General features: G+C 46.2%; 2 protein-coding genes across 2 annotated transcripts in view; one reads left to right on the top strand and one right to left on the bottom strand.

Annotated features, from left to right (window-relative positions):
• The first annotated feature begins 2272 nt into the window (after nt 1-2272).
• rpl11 (ribosomal protein L11) lies at nt 2273-6916 on the top strand. Its single transcript, XM_084485036.1, has 6 exons — nt 2273-2327; nt 2989-3139; nt 4118-4224; nt 5509-5640; nt 6118-6228; nt 6839-6916. Exons 1-6 carry the CDS (start codon nt 2322-2324, stop codon nt 6866-6868), a joined length of 537 nt encoding a protein of 178 aa, XP_084341162.1. The 5' UTR covers nt 2273-2321; the 3' UTR covers nt 6869-6916.
• Nucleotides 6917-8636: 1720 nt separating this feature from the next.
• Nucleotides 8637-15009, bottom strand: part of klhl43 (kelch-like family member 43) — an 11217-nt gene continuing 4844 nt past the window's right edge. The window contains exons 2-7 of the mRNA XM_084485035.1: nt 14157-14748; nt 13638-13786; nt 12593-12939; nt 11517-11816; nt 10698-10873; nt 8637-10408 (exon numbers count right to left, since the gene is read on the bottom strand). Coding sequence (XP_084341161.1) covers nt 9613-10408; nt 10698-10873; nt 11517-11816; nt 12593-12939; nt 13638-13786; nt 14157-14479 — 2091 coding nt within the window. The 5' untranslated portion in view covers nt 14480-14748 and the 3' untranslated portion in view covers nt 8637-9612. The remainder of the gene's footprint in view (nt 10409-10697; nt 10874-11516; nt 11817-12592; nt 12940-13637; nt 13787-14156; nt 14749-15009) is intronic.

Here is a 15009-nt window from a genome sequence, read left to right as displayed (position 1 = left end):
ATGAAGTCCCTCAATCTTATTTGGCTTAACACCATGACCAACATTCTAAAACATCCATTAACATCCACATTTGCCTCAAACAATGTTAGGCTTACAACCAATGTCAATAGTTGTGAAATTATGTTCTTTGTTGTTCTTTTAATTAGTTTGTTACTCTGACCGTTCTGTTTAATATTGTGGAAAGGATATTAGTGAATGATCCAGAGCATGATGCATTTTAAACGGCATCACAATTGTAGCTGAAAATAAACATAGCCAAATTACAACCAATAGCTTCAGTCATTGAGGGCAAAAATAGGCCCAATGATAGGCCCAGATTGTTTTGATTTAGTTTTACAAATCAAGAGTAGGCCTGATTTGACTAATTGGCTTTGCATCCTTTCCTTCTACCCTTGTAGTCCAAGACATGCTGCCCACCAGCTTTCAAAGTACAATGCTGCCACTGGTGGATTTGTATCAATTTTATTCACATAATTATCCCTCCCTGCTATTTTGTAGTTCATCAAAACACCCTGAAACAACTTTAGTCTCACATACTTATGCCACCATACACCACTAACAGTGCAAGCAGGCCAATGGCAACCAAGCACGCAGTCCTTCCTCCCTCACTTTAAAAACCACCAGCCGCCACTGATATATATATATATATATATATATATATATATATATATATATATATAAAAACGGGTGGCTTAAATCAAGCAATCTGATTGGTTCCCAACTGTATATTGAGCGTATACACACAGCTATGACGCCCGTTCAGTTTACAGAGTTCTTTGCAGGCAGGAGGAAGGACTACTTTTTTGTATTTGTTAAAAAAAATGCTTTTCCGACTTTCTCGCTTTTTCAAAATTGAGGGTATTACGTAACAGTTAAGGGACGGCGACCCCCTTAACTGTAGTATAATGCCAACATTTCACTGACTGAAGTGATCTATTGCTTTTATAAAACGGTTACGGAAGTATGGCGAAATGAAAGTCATACACCCTCAATTTTGAAAAAGCGAGAAAGTCGGAAAAGCATTTTTTTTAACAAATACAAAAAAGTAGTCCTTCCTCCTGCCTGCAAAGTGTACGGCGGTTAATATGCAACACACTGTAGCGTCCTTCAGAGAGAAGGCTAGAGACGGTAGCTTGGTTCGCTGCAATTTAGCCTACTATCGAGCAGTTCACTCACCGTGTGCCTATTGCTTTACAACATTTCCACCCTCTCCATCAATCAACATATTTTTAGGCTTCAGTGAACTATGCTATTGCTTTTATATATAATAAACAACAAAAAAATAAACAACAGTTCAAGTTAGGCGCGGAGTGATACGGAACTCCGTAAACTCCGCGCAATATACAACAGTTGGGAACCAATCAGATCGCTTGATTTAAGCCACCCGTTTTATAAAACAAAACAAAACAAAAAAATTATATATATATATATATATACACTGTATATATAATAGTTGACCATGGACTTTGCAAGTTGGGCTCAGTAAAAAAAACAACCCCAAAAAAACGCTCAGAAGCAGGTCAATAAATTAAATATTATTTGGGGACATTATGTAGCTTGAAAAACCGTGATATGAATCTAATATATAAGATATGTGTGCGGTCCAAGTGTTGCATAATCTGTTCTCTCAATGTCCATATATAATTAATTATCTATTTTTTTTTAATACAGTAAACAAAACTCCTGAGCTACTAAACCTTAGAATCTAAATGACAGGACATAAACAATGTTTTTATAAAACATATGGTTGCCTCCTGCCTTGGTAATGAATATATTTCCGAAGTAGTAGTCCTACTAGTTGTAGTAGAAATAGTATTAACGTTTGAAAAGAACAAACAGATACAAAATACACTATGGCAATTATTGTGTGCTGCACAGCTGGGAACAACACATTATTATTAGCCTACAAGAATACCAACAATGTATCAGCAATGACATTGCATAAAAGCACCTTGAAGCTGATACATGGTTTAAGGAAACGCTCTTGCCAATATAAAGACAATATCAACACTGGCATTGATTTTACAATTTGGGCAAACTCAGAATAACAGTTGTTGTTATTCTGAGTTTCAGTTGTGTTTGCAGTCTATCCGTCTTTACAATATTATATCATACCAAGGACTGGTTTATGGTGAAACAGACTTCTACATTCACGATCCAACTGCTTTAATTTGAGGTTATGTTTGGGTTGTTTTCTTATTCTGGACGTGTATAGGGAATCTTAGTCTTTCTCCATGGGTTTTCGCCGGGGATATTTGAAGCGAACACACTGTTATAAATTCTCGGCGCCGGAAATAGACGCTCTCTTCTAGTGATCAAACATGGCGGTGAGTACTCGGCGAAAACGTATGACGGCGAGATTTCCGAACTTGCCACATAAATCCACGTTCATCGGCGTTATTTGATCAGCATAATCACTCATTTTAGCACGTTATTGTGCAGGCTAACCTCTAGTATGAAACCAATGTTGTATTTTATGCGTATCATAAATTTACAGACCTCAGATTTCGCCAATTGAATCTGGCTCACATTACGTACCTCCCGGTGGCTCAAGAGTTCTGTTTCAAAAACACGTGTCGTTACAAAAAGTTGAGCGTCACAGCTAATTATGTGTTTTTTGGGGTGATTCACATAAGTGTTATTAAACGTAAATACGGCGTATGCTAAAGTTGGCTAACATTAGCTTTAGCATCGGAGATATGCACGGGCATGTCCGACATGCACTGGATCCGCGGCACACAGTAGTTCGCTACAGCTTTCTAAACTAAGCCAAGTTGTGATTTTGGGTGTTAAACTGTTAGCGATATGCAATGTTGTCGGGGTACTGACAGATGTATCAGAGTATCCTGGATGTCAAAAGGTTTGTGAAACCTATGGGATCCATAGGTAATGGGACAGCCGATGGACGTTGCCAGCCGACGCTCGTTAAAGCCTAGCCATCAAAAGTGGTTTACTTGTTTCTAACTGAAAGTCTTCTGTTCTTTTCAGGACCAGGGTGAGAAGAAGGAGAACCCCATGAAGGAGCTCCGTATCAGGAAGCTCTGCCTGAACATCTGCGTGGGGGAGAGTGGAGACAGACTGACCCGTGCTGCTAAGGTGCTGGAGCAGCTTACAGGACAGACCCCCGTCTTCTCCAAGGGTAGGTACAGTGTATGTGTATGCATGTCTATTCTGTGTAATGTAGTGGGCTCCTGGGTGGCACTTTTGCTAGTTGCTAGGCTGTGTGTACCCCCAGTGGAATGGGACTGGGTTTTTGGCCTACCTGTAATCTTCCTTGGAGCAAGATGTCTGATAGAATGACATTTGGTTCTGGTACCTTTTTCAGTACTTCAGGACTTTTGATAACTAGTGTTAAATGTAAAATAAGTCCAGCACTCTCAATTTCAATTTTGTTGTTTTTTCAGAACATTTTACACACTAATCAAACTCATTCTCACAACCTCCAAGCCAATAGCCATAGTGTGAGAATGCTGTTGTGTGTCGGAGGAAGCATCAATTATATCCTTCTGAAAATCGAATAGTTTAAGCGGCAAGTGACTCCAGTTGTCAATATCAACCACAACAATATTTATTAAACATATTACTTCTAGTATAGTGACACTGTATGCTACTTCAATTTACTTTTGTGTATGTCATTAAAGGACTCACACATAGCTAGTGCAACCCAGTGCAGGTGGCATGGACAATGAGCCCTGGTCAATGAGTGAAATCACCACTAGTTTAGTCTATACTAAACTAGTGGAGTTTAGTATTGACTATTGGGCTTCAAATATACCCCAAAATGCCTAGCTGTCAATGTAAATCAAAACAGCGTAAAGAGCCATGTTGGCATTGACAACATCTTGTCAAACTTGCTTATTAATTACCTGTAGATGAAGTTGTTGATTTCTTCAGTTTCTTCATCCTTCAGTAACGTTATGTGCATTAACGTTTGCAGCAATATTGGCAGCTATCATGAGCTGCAAGGTTAGCTATCGAACATGCTAAATCCCAGTTCGTTCCACAAACGTAATAGCCCCTACCTGTGTTTTAGACACTTCCTCTTCTGTGAGTGTATCCGTGGACATGGAGGTCCCCTTCTATAATGTCAAACCTTCTGCTTCCTTCTGTCCTGCAGCCCGCTACACAGTGCGATCCTTCGGCATCCGTAGGAATGAAAAGATTGCTGTCCACTGCACCGTCCGTGGGGCTAAGGCAGAGGAGATCCTGGAGAAAGGACTCAAGGTGAGCAGCAAAGCAGATGGATGGGTTGTATTTTTACCTGCCAGTGGTTACATCTAATGGCCAAGCAATTGGCTAATGAATCTCTGGTCAATATATCTGCCTTTGGTAGGGGTTGATGGGAACCCTGATCATGCTTTGGTACTAAATGGCTAGAGCCAGTCACACTGTTGTGGCTAGTGATGATGGTTTTGATTTTGACCAAGCAGTTTGTTTAATTTCCTGTGAAACACAACAAGCTTTCACTTAAGTTGATCGTTGGCCAACCAACCACTGGAAGCAGTATCTAGTGTCTATTTGAAGAGATTCTTGTTCCACTATCCTTCCTCTTATCACGGTTTCTCCACGTTACCACTTTCCTTCGCTTCTCACCTCTGGCACTCCACCTTCTCGTATGCCATATCTGCATCATTATGCTTCTAATCAATAACCTATGTGTAAACAGATTGTAACATGTGACCGACTTGTAACAAGTCATCACTCGCACAACACATCGGCGCACAAATACAATATTCAATTGGTAATGTAACAATTGTCAGTTTTCATCAGTTTATTGATTTACGAATAATTTCAACTTATCATAACCAAAAAGGGCCATAGCCCCATTCTCTTGCCAACAGAAAAGTTAACATTTGGAATTTTGACTAGTACTCAGGGGAGTGGTCATCTGTAAGCTTGGAAAAGATCACCATTATTATACAGACTAACGCTTAATGATGTTCAGACTGCTAGAAAAACATGGAACCTTCGATATTTGCCTGCTTGCGCACTTCTACCTGTTGGAAGGAACCACACACTCATGTGTCGCTGTAGACTGCTTGAACATGGAATAACTCTTTTGAGGTTGAATTAACGTCAGACGTCTGGTCACTGTATTTAAGATTACACTTAAGAGATGAGAAAGTATCATTACTTGACGACTGTTTATTTCTTGGCCGTCAACATGATTATTGATTCAGCTGAAGGGTGTTGACATTAAAGCAACGCGTAGAGGGTTTATCTTGTCATGTTATTGTCCTTCGGATGGGCATTAATGGAGGCCACTGATGACTATTAAGACTGAATATCACTCATTGATCAGAGTATCCTTAAATTACACATTTGCAAATGTCTGCCAAATTTTACTTTCAACATAATTAATTTTGTAATCTATAGCAACAGAATAATCCATTTCATTTTTGCAACAAGTCTAGATACAATCTTGTGTGAGGGTCGGGTGTCTTGTAGCATCCCAGCAGACTGGTCCCTAAGCTGTCAGCTAACGTTCCCCCCCCGCCTTGTCCCCAGGTGCGTGAGTACGAGCTGAGGAAAAATAACTTCTCAGACACCGGGAACTTCGGCTTCGGCATCCAGGAGCACATCGATCTGGGCATCAAGTACGACCCCAGCATCGGCATCTACGGACTGGACTTCTACGTGGTGAGTAGCTTGGGGCTTCACCAGAGCAACGTGGTCCTGTTAATGCAGTCTATTCTCTAGTTTCTCATTTGGTACATCCAGGGTTTCTGACTTAGATGATGTAGTGAAATACTTTGTGGTTGCGTGCACTTCATAGAACCTATGGCTGTTGGTATTGGTCCACTGCCAGAAAAAGTCAATGTCAGCATTATTGTCAATTCCAAAATATGTACGGGATCAAAGTTAGTTTCTCTAACCCACGGTGCAATAAGTAGAAAATTATAGAATTTGGTAAAAAATTTAATAGTGCAAAATAATATGTATAGTGCAACGGTAGGCAAAACAAAAAGGTACATATACAATAAAGTTAAAAAAATTAGTGATTATAGTAACTTGAGTTGGCTGACAACGCAGTTCTTTAACAGCTGTTCTATGGGCCAGCAATACAAAATGTATTTTTTTAGGTCCAGTCTAAATCCTGTTTGTTTGCGTCCCAAGGTTCTGGGCAGACCCGGCTTCAGCATCGCCGACAAGAAAAGGAAACGCGGCCGCATCGGTTACAAGCACCGCATCCGTAAGCCAGAGTCCATGCGCTGGTTCCAGCAGAAAGTGAGTATCCATTTGGCGGTGACTCTAATGGCTGAAACCAGTATACTCTGTATGGGACGCACTGAAACCAGTATACTCTGTATGGGACGCACTGAAACCAGTATACTCTGTATGGGACGCACTGAAACCAGTATACTCTGTATGGGACGCACTGAAACCAGTAGACTTGGTTGGCCCATTTAGGATGTGACTTTTAAGGAGTTGGGAGACCAAATCAAGTGTAGTTCTTCCATATTATTATATTTGAATTTAAATGGGGCTTTTTATTGAATCGCGTTGCACATTTCTTAATTCTTCTGTACCGTGTATGGTCTTAAAGACTAACGCTGAGGAAATGTCTAAACACTCACTGTCGATGGGACGATGTAACCTTAAACCTGTTATATCAGTCTGTTATCTACTGCGCCATTGCGGGTTGTATTCATAGATTATGTAACCAGGCCAACCAAAAATATAGTTGTATTTGACCGTGACAGAACCTTAATAGAAATTAAAATTGACTGCCAAACATTATCAGGTCATCGCTGTAGGACGTGAATTCGGTCTTTCTCAAAAGGCATCGTACCAACTTGGTGCTAATCTGAACCCTTTTTCTCCTCTCTCCCTTCAGTACGATGGCATCATCCTCCCTGGAAAGTAGAATTGCTTCTCTTTGTTTGTACCAAACTAATAAAATTGGTAAAAAGCCGTGCTGTGTCTAGTTGTCTTTTGTGAAGCAAATTGTGTGGTTAATTAAAAACCCGTAGCAAGCCAACCCAACCCCAAGTGCAGCTTCAATGTTAGAAGGGGAAACGCACAAGAAGCTTTGGGTTTAGGTCTGCTGTGTAATGGGGAGTATTGCAGGAAACTTAAGGGGCATGCAGCTATTGAACAGCGAGCCAGGTCAAGACCAGCAAAATATGGAGAGCAGTGTCCTATTTTGACACATGGAAAATCCATGATTTGGCTGAGCAGTTAAAAATAAGTAATAACTCAAATGGAGGCACTTCTCTACGGCTGGTTGTGATCAACATAAAGTGAAAAATATACACCTGACCTTAAGGGGTTATGCAGAGATATTTGAATTGTTCGCTTGTCTTACCAAGAGTTTTATTCCAAAATCTTCCGGTGTCCTGAGTTTGCTGGCCTAGCATTTGCTTTCCTTTATCCAATTCCATAGATTTGTAAATGTGAGGGGAATGCACTTTTAAATACTTAAGATTTCTAATGTGTTCCAAATAGTCCCTTGTGCTAATCTAGAGCCAGTAACGACTAATCTGAGTAAATGCCTGGCCCGACCAGCTGCGTTGACTCATCTGACTGTGGGGGCCTCGCCTGCACCCTCTACCTATGGGAGTTTATCACTTGATCTAAGGAGTGCACAATCTGCATCGTCGGCCTGTACTCATTGTCGATTGTTCATTCACGTTGACGAGTCCGTGCTGCAGTATTTGCATAAAAGGGAAAGAATGTTTCTCAGTCCAGATGATATGCAAAGTATGGCGTGGCTTCTTGCATTCAAATCAGGCTCGTTGCCGGGTTATCTTACTCTTGTAAGTGAACTTGGAGGTCATAAGAAATAAGGCCATTGACGGCCACTTGAGTTAGTTTTGGCCACACTATTTGAGATGCCCCTCTAGAAGAATAGTCATGCTGTATGAATGTAGATTTGAAGCACAACCATACCAACGACAATCGAGTCTTCTGGTAGGTAGAGGATAGATTCATCAGTCAGGGTGTGGAGTTCCACTAAGGTCACCCATGCTAAGTATATGCACACAGTATTGAAAGATGGCTCCCCAAATATATTCATACAATCAATTTTGTAGTTCATACCTTGACAGATGCCGTATGATTCCCAGCAACCACCCATTGACGTTTTAATGATGAGTCAGACTTGTTTGGATCAGATTGGCTTTATTCTGGGAACCCTGATGCAGAAGCGCATCACAATCAATGATGCAGCATTGATGTGTCACTGACAGCTCCTCCTACTCATCTCCTAGACACAGATGGTAATCCAATACTCTGCTAATAAAATGAGCTGGATGGCCTCATTTGAGTAGGAAAAGTCAGGTCTTTGGTGGCATTTGCTGCACCCTCTCTAACACATGTTCTGTGGCTCCACTTGGCAGTTAGTAACAGGAGATTCACTGGTTCCTCATTTGGTTGGTCTCAGATAATAATCTTGAAATGGTAGTTATCTCAGAATCTCGAACATAGATTAGGGATGAGCTATTTAAGTTTATCCAATGCTTATTTTTTTCTTTTTCTTTTTTTTCTTGTTTTTTTTTACACTTTTGTACACATCACATCTTATTTTAAGTAAGTGAGCATAATTGAGTGGTTGCTGTCAGATACGTTGTTAATGAAAGTCATGAAAGTCAATGAAATGGATTAATAATACAAGATCAAATCTGCCTACTCTATTCACAGACCCTATCGTACTTTATTACATTTAAAAAACAGTTAATATTCCATACATACGTTTCAGTTATTTACTTTGATCTAGTCTAATTTTTATTTTGTATTTCTAAAAACATAAATAGTATAAATAATTGACATATGGATAATTTGACATTTTGATAATTTGATGATTTATTGCCACTTGTCCCTGGTGAGAATACATATGTATTGCTAAAGGCTACCTGGTATTGAATGACAGAACTTGCCATAAACACATTCGTTACACACAATACACTTTAAATATACTTTTTACACATCACTGCTAATGGGTTCACATTTGAACAACTAAATGGCTCTTTTCTATGTTTCTCCCTCATACTGCTCTAGCCGCTATCCCCTAAGCTAGCCGCCGTGCCGCTCTCTGCCACCAGGGGTCTCCACCTCAAGTTAAATGGGGGCCAATGGCCAGTTTGTAGTTTGTCAGTGTCGGTCCTTTCGGTTCCCAAACGGCTCTTTGTTTATTTACGTTTCCTTAATCAAAATGTGAACGTATTATTTATTTACCATTCCTGTACTTAAACTTAAACAAAAAAAGTGATCTTGGTCGCTTATCATGCCTGTTTTTGATTCATTGTGCCTAGATTTAAATAGTTATCGAATACATGGTTGTAAAAAAAATAAAAAATAATTATTCTCTTTAACCTGATTCAACCTATCGTCAAACCAAAGTGGAACGGAAAGGGCCTACATTTGTTTGTTTGTTCTTAACCTATGGGGACGGTGGACCAGATCCGGCCTTGATGCCAAGGTGTGAGACCCCCAATCACTACACAGCCCTCATCTCCCTTTACTCAGCCAACTGCTCTTCTATCACTTCTTCTCACCCTGTATGTATTCCGCCCTTCCCTCTGACAAACCATCTCAGCCTCGACCCCTCCATCCCATTCCCCCCTCTCTCTCTCTCTATCTCGCTGTCTCTCTACGTCTCTCTCTCTCTGCCTATGTGCTGATGATCAGGGGAGGGTTGGCGCTGCTCTCCCGGCTCCGGACCCTCGCCGGCTCCTCGTGCGCGGCCTGCGGCGTGTTGCGGTGCTGGGGTCTCCTCGCGGCCTGGCGCGGCGGCAGCGTGAGCGTGCAGCAGGACACGCCCACGGTGGGCTCGGGCAGGTCCTCGGCCACGGACCAGCTGTCGGTGGCCGGGTCGTAGCGCTGCACGGCCGCCTTGTAGCGCTTCTCCGCCTCGTTCCAGCCGCCCAGCAGGTACAGCTTGTCGCCCAGCGGCGACAGCCCCGCCGTGCTCACGCCCAGCGGCAGCGGCGCCGCCCGGCTCCACGCCCCACCCTCCGCCGAGAACACCTCCACCGACAGCACGTCCACACGCTCGCCGCCCGCACCCAGTTGACTCCCGCCCGCCACGTACACGTTGCCGCCCAGCGTGGCCGAGACGTGCCAGCCGCGGGGGGTCTCCAGGGAGGGCCGCTCGCCCCAGCTGTCGCTCTCCACGCTGTAGCACGCCACCGAGCGCGAGTAGGCGCAGTTGATGTAGCCGCCCGACACCAGGATGTCTCCCGAGGGCAGGGTGGCACTGGCGTGGCAGCAGCGGGGTGCCTCCATCGGGGCGCGCATCTGCCAGGCGTTGGCGGAGGGCAGGTAGCTCTCGGTGGTGGCCAGCAGGCCCTCCACGTTGCGGCCGCCGATGGCGAACAGGCGCCCCCCGGTGGCGGCCAGGGAGAAGTGCGTGCGGCGCTGGCGCATGCTGGCCAGGTGGAGCCAGGTGTTGAAGCGGGGGTCGTATCTGAGTGGAGGAGAGCACAGAGAGGAGGATAAGAGACGATGTCAGACAGACGGATATAAACTGAAGTGTTATGAAAACTCATTGGTGAAAATTTTAACTAATTATAAAACTCAGAGTTTAAAATGGCTAGGTTAGTTATTGGATTCACGTTGCTGTGGTTTAGATAAGGGTTCAAGTCGAGTGATAGAGTCAAATGTTGATATTTGTACAGCCCTTCATCACAGCATTCAGGACAAAGCCAGTGATGCATCATGGGAAGTGTCTCATTCTAGGCGGGGGATGCGGTCACCTGCTGAGGGTGCTGACGGCGTGCTTGGCCTGGTTGCGGGCATCGTTCTGGTCCTCCCCTCCGGCCACGTACAGGAAGCCGTCCATCACCGCCACGCACTGGTTGAAGCTCTTGGCGGGAAGCTGGGACAGGTGGCGCCAGGTGGCCGCGCCCTCACGCGGGTCTCTCCACAGCACCTGGAGAGGGTCATAGGCGGGGTCAAAGGTCAATGCTATAGGATAGTCCAGGGGTCGATTCGGGTTTGACTCCCAGCGACAAAAAGGTTCTTGGTTTGAACCCCAATGTCCACAGTCCGCCTGGAAGCAGCCATGAGAATGATGCACTTTCTCCTTTATAAGAGCTTCTGCTACAGTGTCCACCCAGACGGACCGATCCATCTACCAGCCTTCCCTGTGGACTGTACCAACAGGTATAAAAGTAGGGGCCCTAACAGCCTACCTATTGGACTGGACCAACAGGTATAAAAGGAGGGGCCCTACCAGTGAATCCATTGGACTGTACCAACGGTATAAAAGGAGGGGCCCTACCAGTGTACCCTGTGGACTGTACCAACAGGTATAAAAGAAGGGGCCCTACCAGTGAATCCAGTGGACTATACCAACGGGTATAAAAGTAGGGGCCCTAACAGCATAAATGGTGGACTGTACCAACGGGTAAAAAAGTAGGGCCCCTACCAGCCTACCCATTGGACTGGACCAGCAGGTATAAAAGTAGGGGCCTAACAGCCTACCCAGTGGACTGTACCAACTGGGGCTCTGTACTGCGTTAACAGACCGGGGTCGGGGTCTACCGGAGGAAGGAGAGGGTCAGGGGTCTCACCTCGCGGCTCAGGGCGCGCTCGGTGATGGAGGGGCGGCCCCCGATGGTGAGCAGGGTCTGCTGTGCGCCGCGGACCTGCGTGCGGCGGGACTGCAGCGTGTTCTGCTGGTAGGGCAGCAGGTGGTAGTTCATGGCGTCCACCAGCAGGCGGTGGCAGTGAGGGTCCAGCATCATGCGAGCCACCGGCTGGATCTGGCTGACCAGCTCGCTGGCCGGGATGGTCTCGAAGCGCACGTGGGCCAGCAGCTCGGCGCCGTGCACGTGGCGCGTCTCGTCGAAGTCCAGCCACTTCATGGCCAGCTGTGGGGAGGGGAGAGGAGGGCCAGGGGGCGGGGTTAATGTGTGGTACTTTTGTGTTTTTTTTTTTTTGTTGTTGTTTCTGATCTGTGTCGGATCAGCATGGAAAACACACACACACACACTCACACACAAACCGGCAGGCACATGAACACACAGAAACACACACTGATACACACACACACACACACACACACTCGCCAAATGGTAGGAAAAGGTCCAGAAGGGGAAAGATCTAACGACAAGAATCTAACGACACCCACCAATCAGGACCCGTAGGATAAACTAAGCTAAGTCTAAAACAGTGGCTGTGTATTAATACTTGAGCCGTCTAGTGTACAGTGAGTTCTACTAATCTGATTTGTCCTGATGGTTATGCTGCAGGTGCCGGGTGAAGCAGCTGCTATGGTGGGTGGGGGTGCTGCCAGTGGTACGTGTGGGTCGGTGGGTGGGGGTGGGGGTGGGGGTGGGTCTGTTTATAGGCCTGGGTAGAAATAGCCCGGGTTTCGGCCCTGGTCCTATGTCGGCCATCTTGCTAAAGTGGGGTTAGGAGAAGAGAGGCTCTTTGACATGAGATCTGAGGTCTGTATTTTAGGAACCAACTAAATATATACAAGGCACAGATTGGGAATGAAAGGGAAAATACACTCCCGTTAAAGGAACGCATGGACCTGTTGACTCAATTTGAGAGTCCGTCAATGATCCTTGGGAACACCAGGACTCGTCCCACTTCCAAAAGTGACATCACCGCTCTGATCGCATTCCCCCTGAACTCTGACCTGGAAGGCGACCACCTCGCTGGGCAGCACCAGGCTGTCGTCCCGCAGGAAGGCGGAGATCTGCTCCAGGGTCAGCTGGTTGAACAGCACCGTCTCGGAGAAGGGGACAAAGTTCTCCAGCACGAAGCGCCGGGCGGCGTCGCGCACGGGCAGCAGGCCGTAGGCGGCGGCGATGTTCCACACGTACACGCACGTGGTCAGGTTTAGCTCGGCCAGCAGGAAGTCCATGCACATCTTCAGCAGCTGGGGGATCTGTAGGGTGGTGGCGGCCGACACGGTGCAGCCGATGGTGTACAGGGACATGTGCACGCGGCCCAGGTAGGCGAAGGTGATGACGTTGGCCAGACCTGGAGAGAGAGAGGGGGGGGGGGGGGAAGATGGAGGTAAGAAGTACATTGGATTGGAACTTCAGGTCCTTAGAGGCTACTTAGGTGTACTGAGAGGAGATGGAGGCCTACCTAGTGGTTATGGACTCCTACCTGGAGGTGAAAGAGGCTTATGGTTATAGAGGCCTACCTAGAGCTTAAAAAGTCTAACCGAGTTGAGATGGAGGCCTACCTGCAGGATATGGAGGCCTACCTTGTGGTAATGGAGGCTGCAGGTTATAGAGGCCTACCTGCAGGTTACGGAGGCCTACCTGCAGGTTATACAGGCCTACCTTGTGGTAACAGAGGCCAACCTGCAGGTTATAGAGGCCAACCTGCAGGTTTTAGAGGCCTACCTGCAAGTTATGGAGGCCTACCTGCAGGTTATGGAGGCCTACCTGCAGGTTAAAGAGGCCTATCTGCAGGTTATACAGGCCTACCTTGTGGTAACAGAGGCCTCAGGTTACGGAGGCCTACCTGCAGGTTAAAGAGGCCTACCTGCAGGTTTTGTAGGCCTACCTTGTGGTAACAGAGGCCTACCTGCAGGTTTTGGAGGCCTACCTGCAGGTTATACAGGCCTACCTTGTGGTAACAGGTCTACCTGCAGGTTTTGGAGGCCTACCTGCAGGTTATACAGGCCTACCTTGTGGTAACAGAGGCCTCTGGTTACGGAGGCCTACCTAGAGGTGAGAGGGAGGGCAGTTCCAGGCGCTTCATGCCCGGGTCCTTGGCCAGGATCTCCCTGAAGTACTGGCTGATGGAGGAGATGACCAGCTTGTGGACGTCAAAGGCCTTGCTCTTGCAGGCCAGCTCCAGGTCGGTCAGGAACCTGGGGAGCAGAGCAGAGGAATGAGGGGAACCCCGTCTCTCATGGAGAAGGACATGAAAAGGACCAAAACCCATTTTTGGTTCAAAGTTTGGATGTTCTTTGTATATTTAAACATATATATAGGGTGATAGGTAGGAACAACTGAGGGGGAGGATGGAGAAGGATATGAAATAACATATTCATAATATTATTGAAATGTTATGATAGATAGATTTAGTGAGTGGGTGAGTGAAAGAGACCAGTAGACAGACAGTCTACTGGTCAAGTCTCGACGAGGAAGTCTTGGATGGTGTTGCGTTATAGGCGGTGTTGTCTCGTACGTCATCGTCATGGTGACGACCAAAAAAAGGTGACCCCCGTCCATGCTCACCTCTCCTGGCGCATCTTGCTGAGCTCCTCCAGCAGGGCGTTGCCGTGCAGGGGCCGGGTCAGCTCGCAGCCCAGCCCCAGGCCCCGCTCGCCGGGCTTGACGGCGGGTGGCAGCAGAGGCAGGTTGAGGCTGTTGAGCTGCACGATGTCCAGCGCCGCCATCTGCTCGATCTTCTTCACGCCGCACTCCATCACCACCACCACGCCGTCGCCGCGGCTCTCCACCTTCAGCGAGCTGGCGTCCATGGCGACCGCCGGGGCCGGGGAGACGTCTCCGTCGCCGGGCCCCTTCTTCTGGCGGGAGGCCCTCTTCTTGGGAGCCATGAGGGCGGACGATTTGGTGTTTGTGGGTTGTTGTTGTTGTTGTTTTGTTTGTTTGTCTTGGTTGTGGGTGGGTTGTTGTTTTTGACTTACTTTCTCTTGCAGACACACACACACACACACACACACACACAAACGGACACGCACACACACACAGACAGCACAAGCAGAGGGAGCTGACGGCCTCTCTAGAGTGTCACAGGGACAGGTTCACAGGCCCACTCCTTTATTTGCGATGACGTTGATTCAGTTTCTGATCAGCAACACCGCACCTGGGAGGAGAGGAAAGAAAGAGAAAGTGCTGGAGGTAAACAAAACCTGATCCACACGGTTGGTACGGTCAAAAACAAGCCAGGAACTGGCACACAACCGGGCGTTTTCCAAAGACCGGAGGACACTTGAAACAGTGTATGCCGATAAGAGAGAGAAAATCGATGTGAAAAAGCTTTTTTCACAAATAGATGTGATTATCAGAAATACATTGGTTAGGTGAATGGTTTGTGTGTTTAAAAAAATCACATCTCAACTTTCAG

This window comes from Micromesistius poutassou, assembly GCF_964030765.1.
Source record: "Micromesistius poutassou genome assembly, chromosome: 20".
NCBI classification, from domain to species: domain Eukaryota; kingdom Metazoa; phylum Chordata; class Actinopteri; order Gadiformes; family Gadidae; genus Micromesistius; species Micromesistius poutassou.
This window is presented reverse-complemented; position numbering and strand designations above follow the sequence as displayed.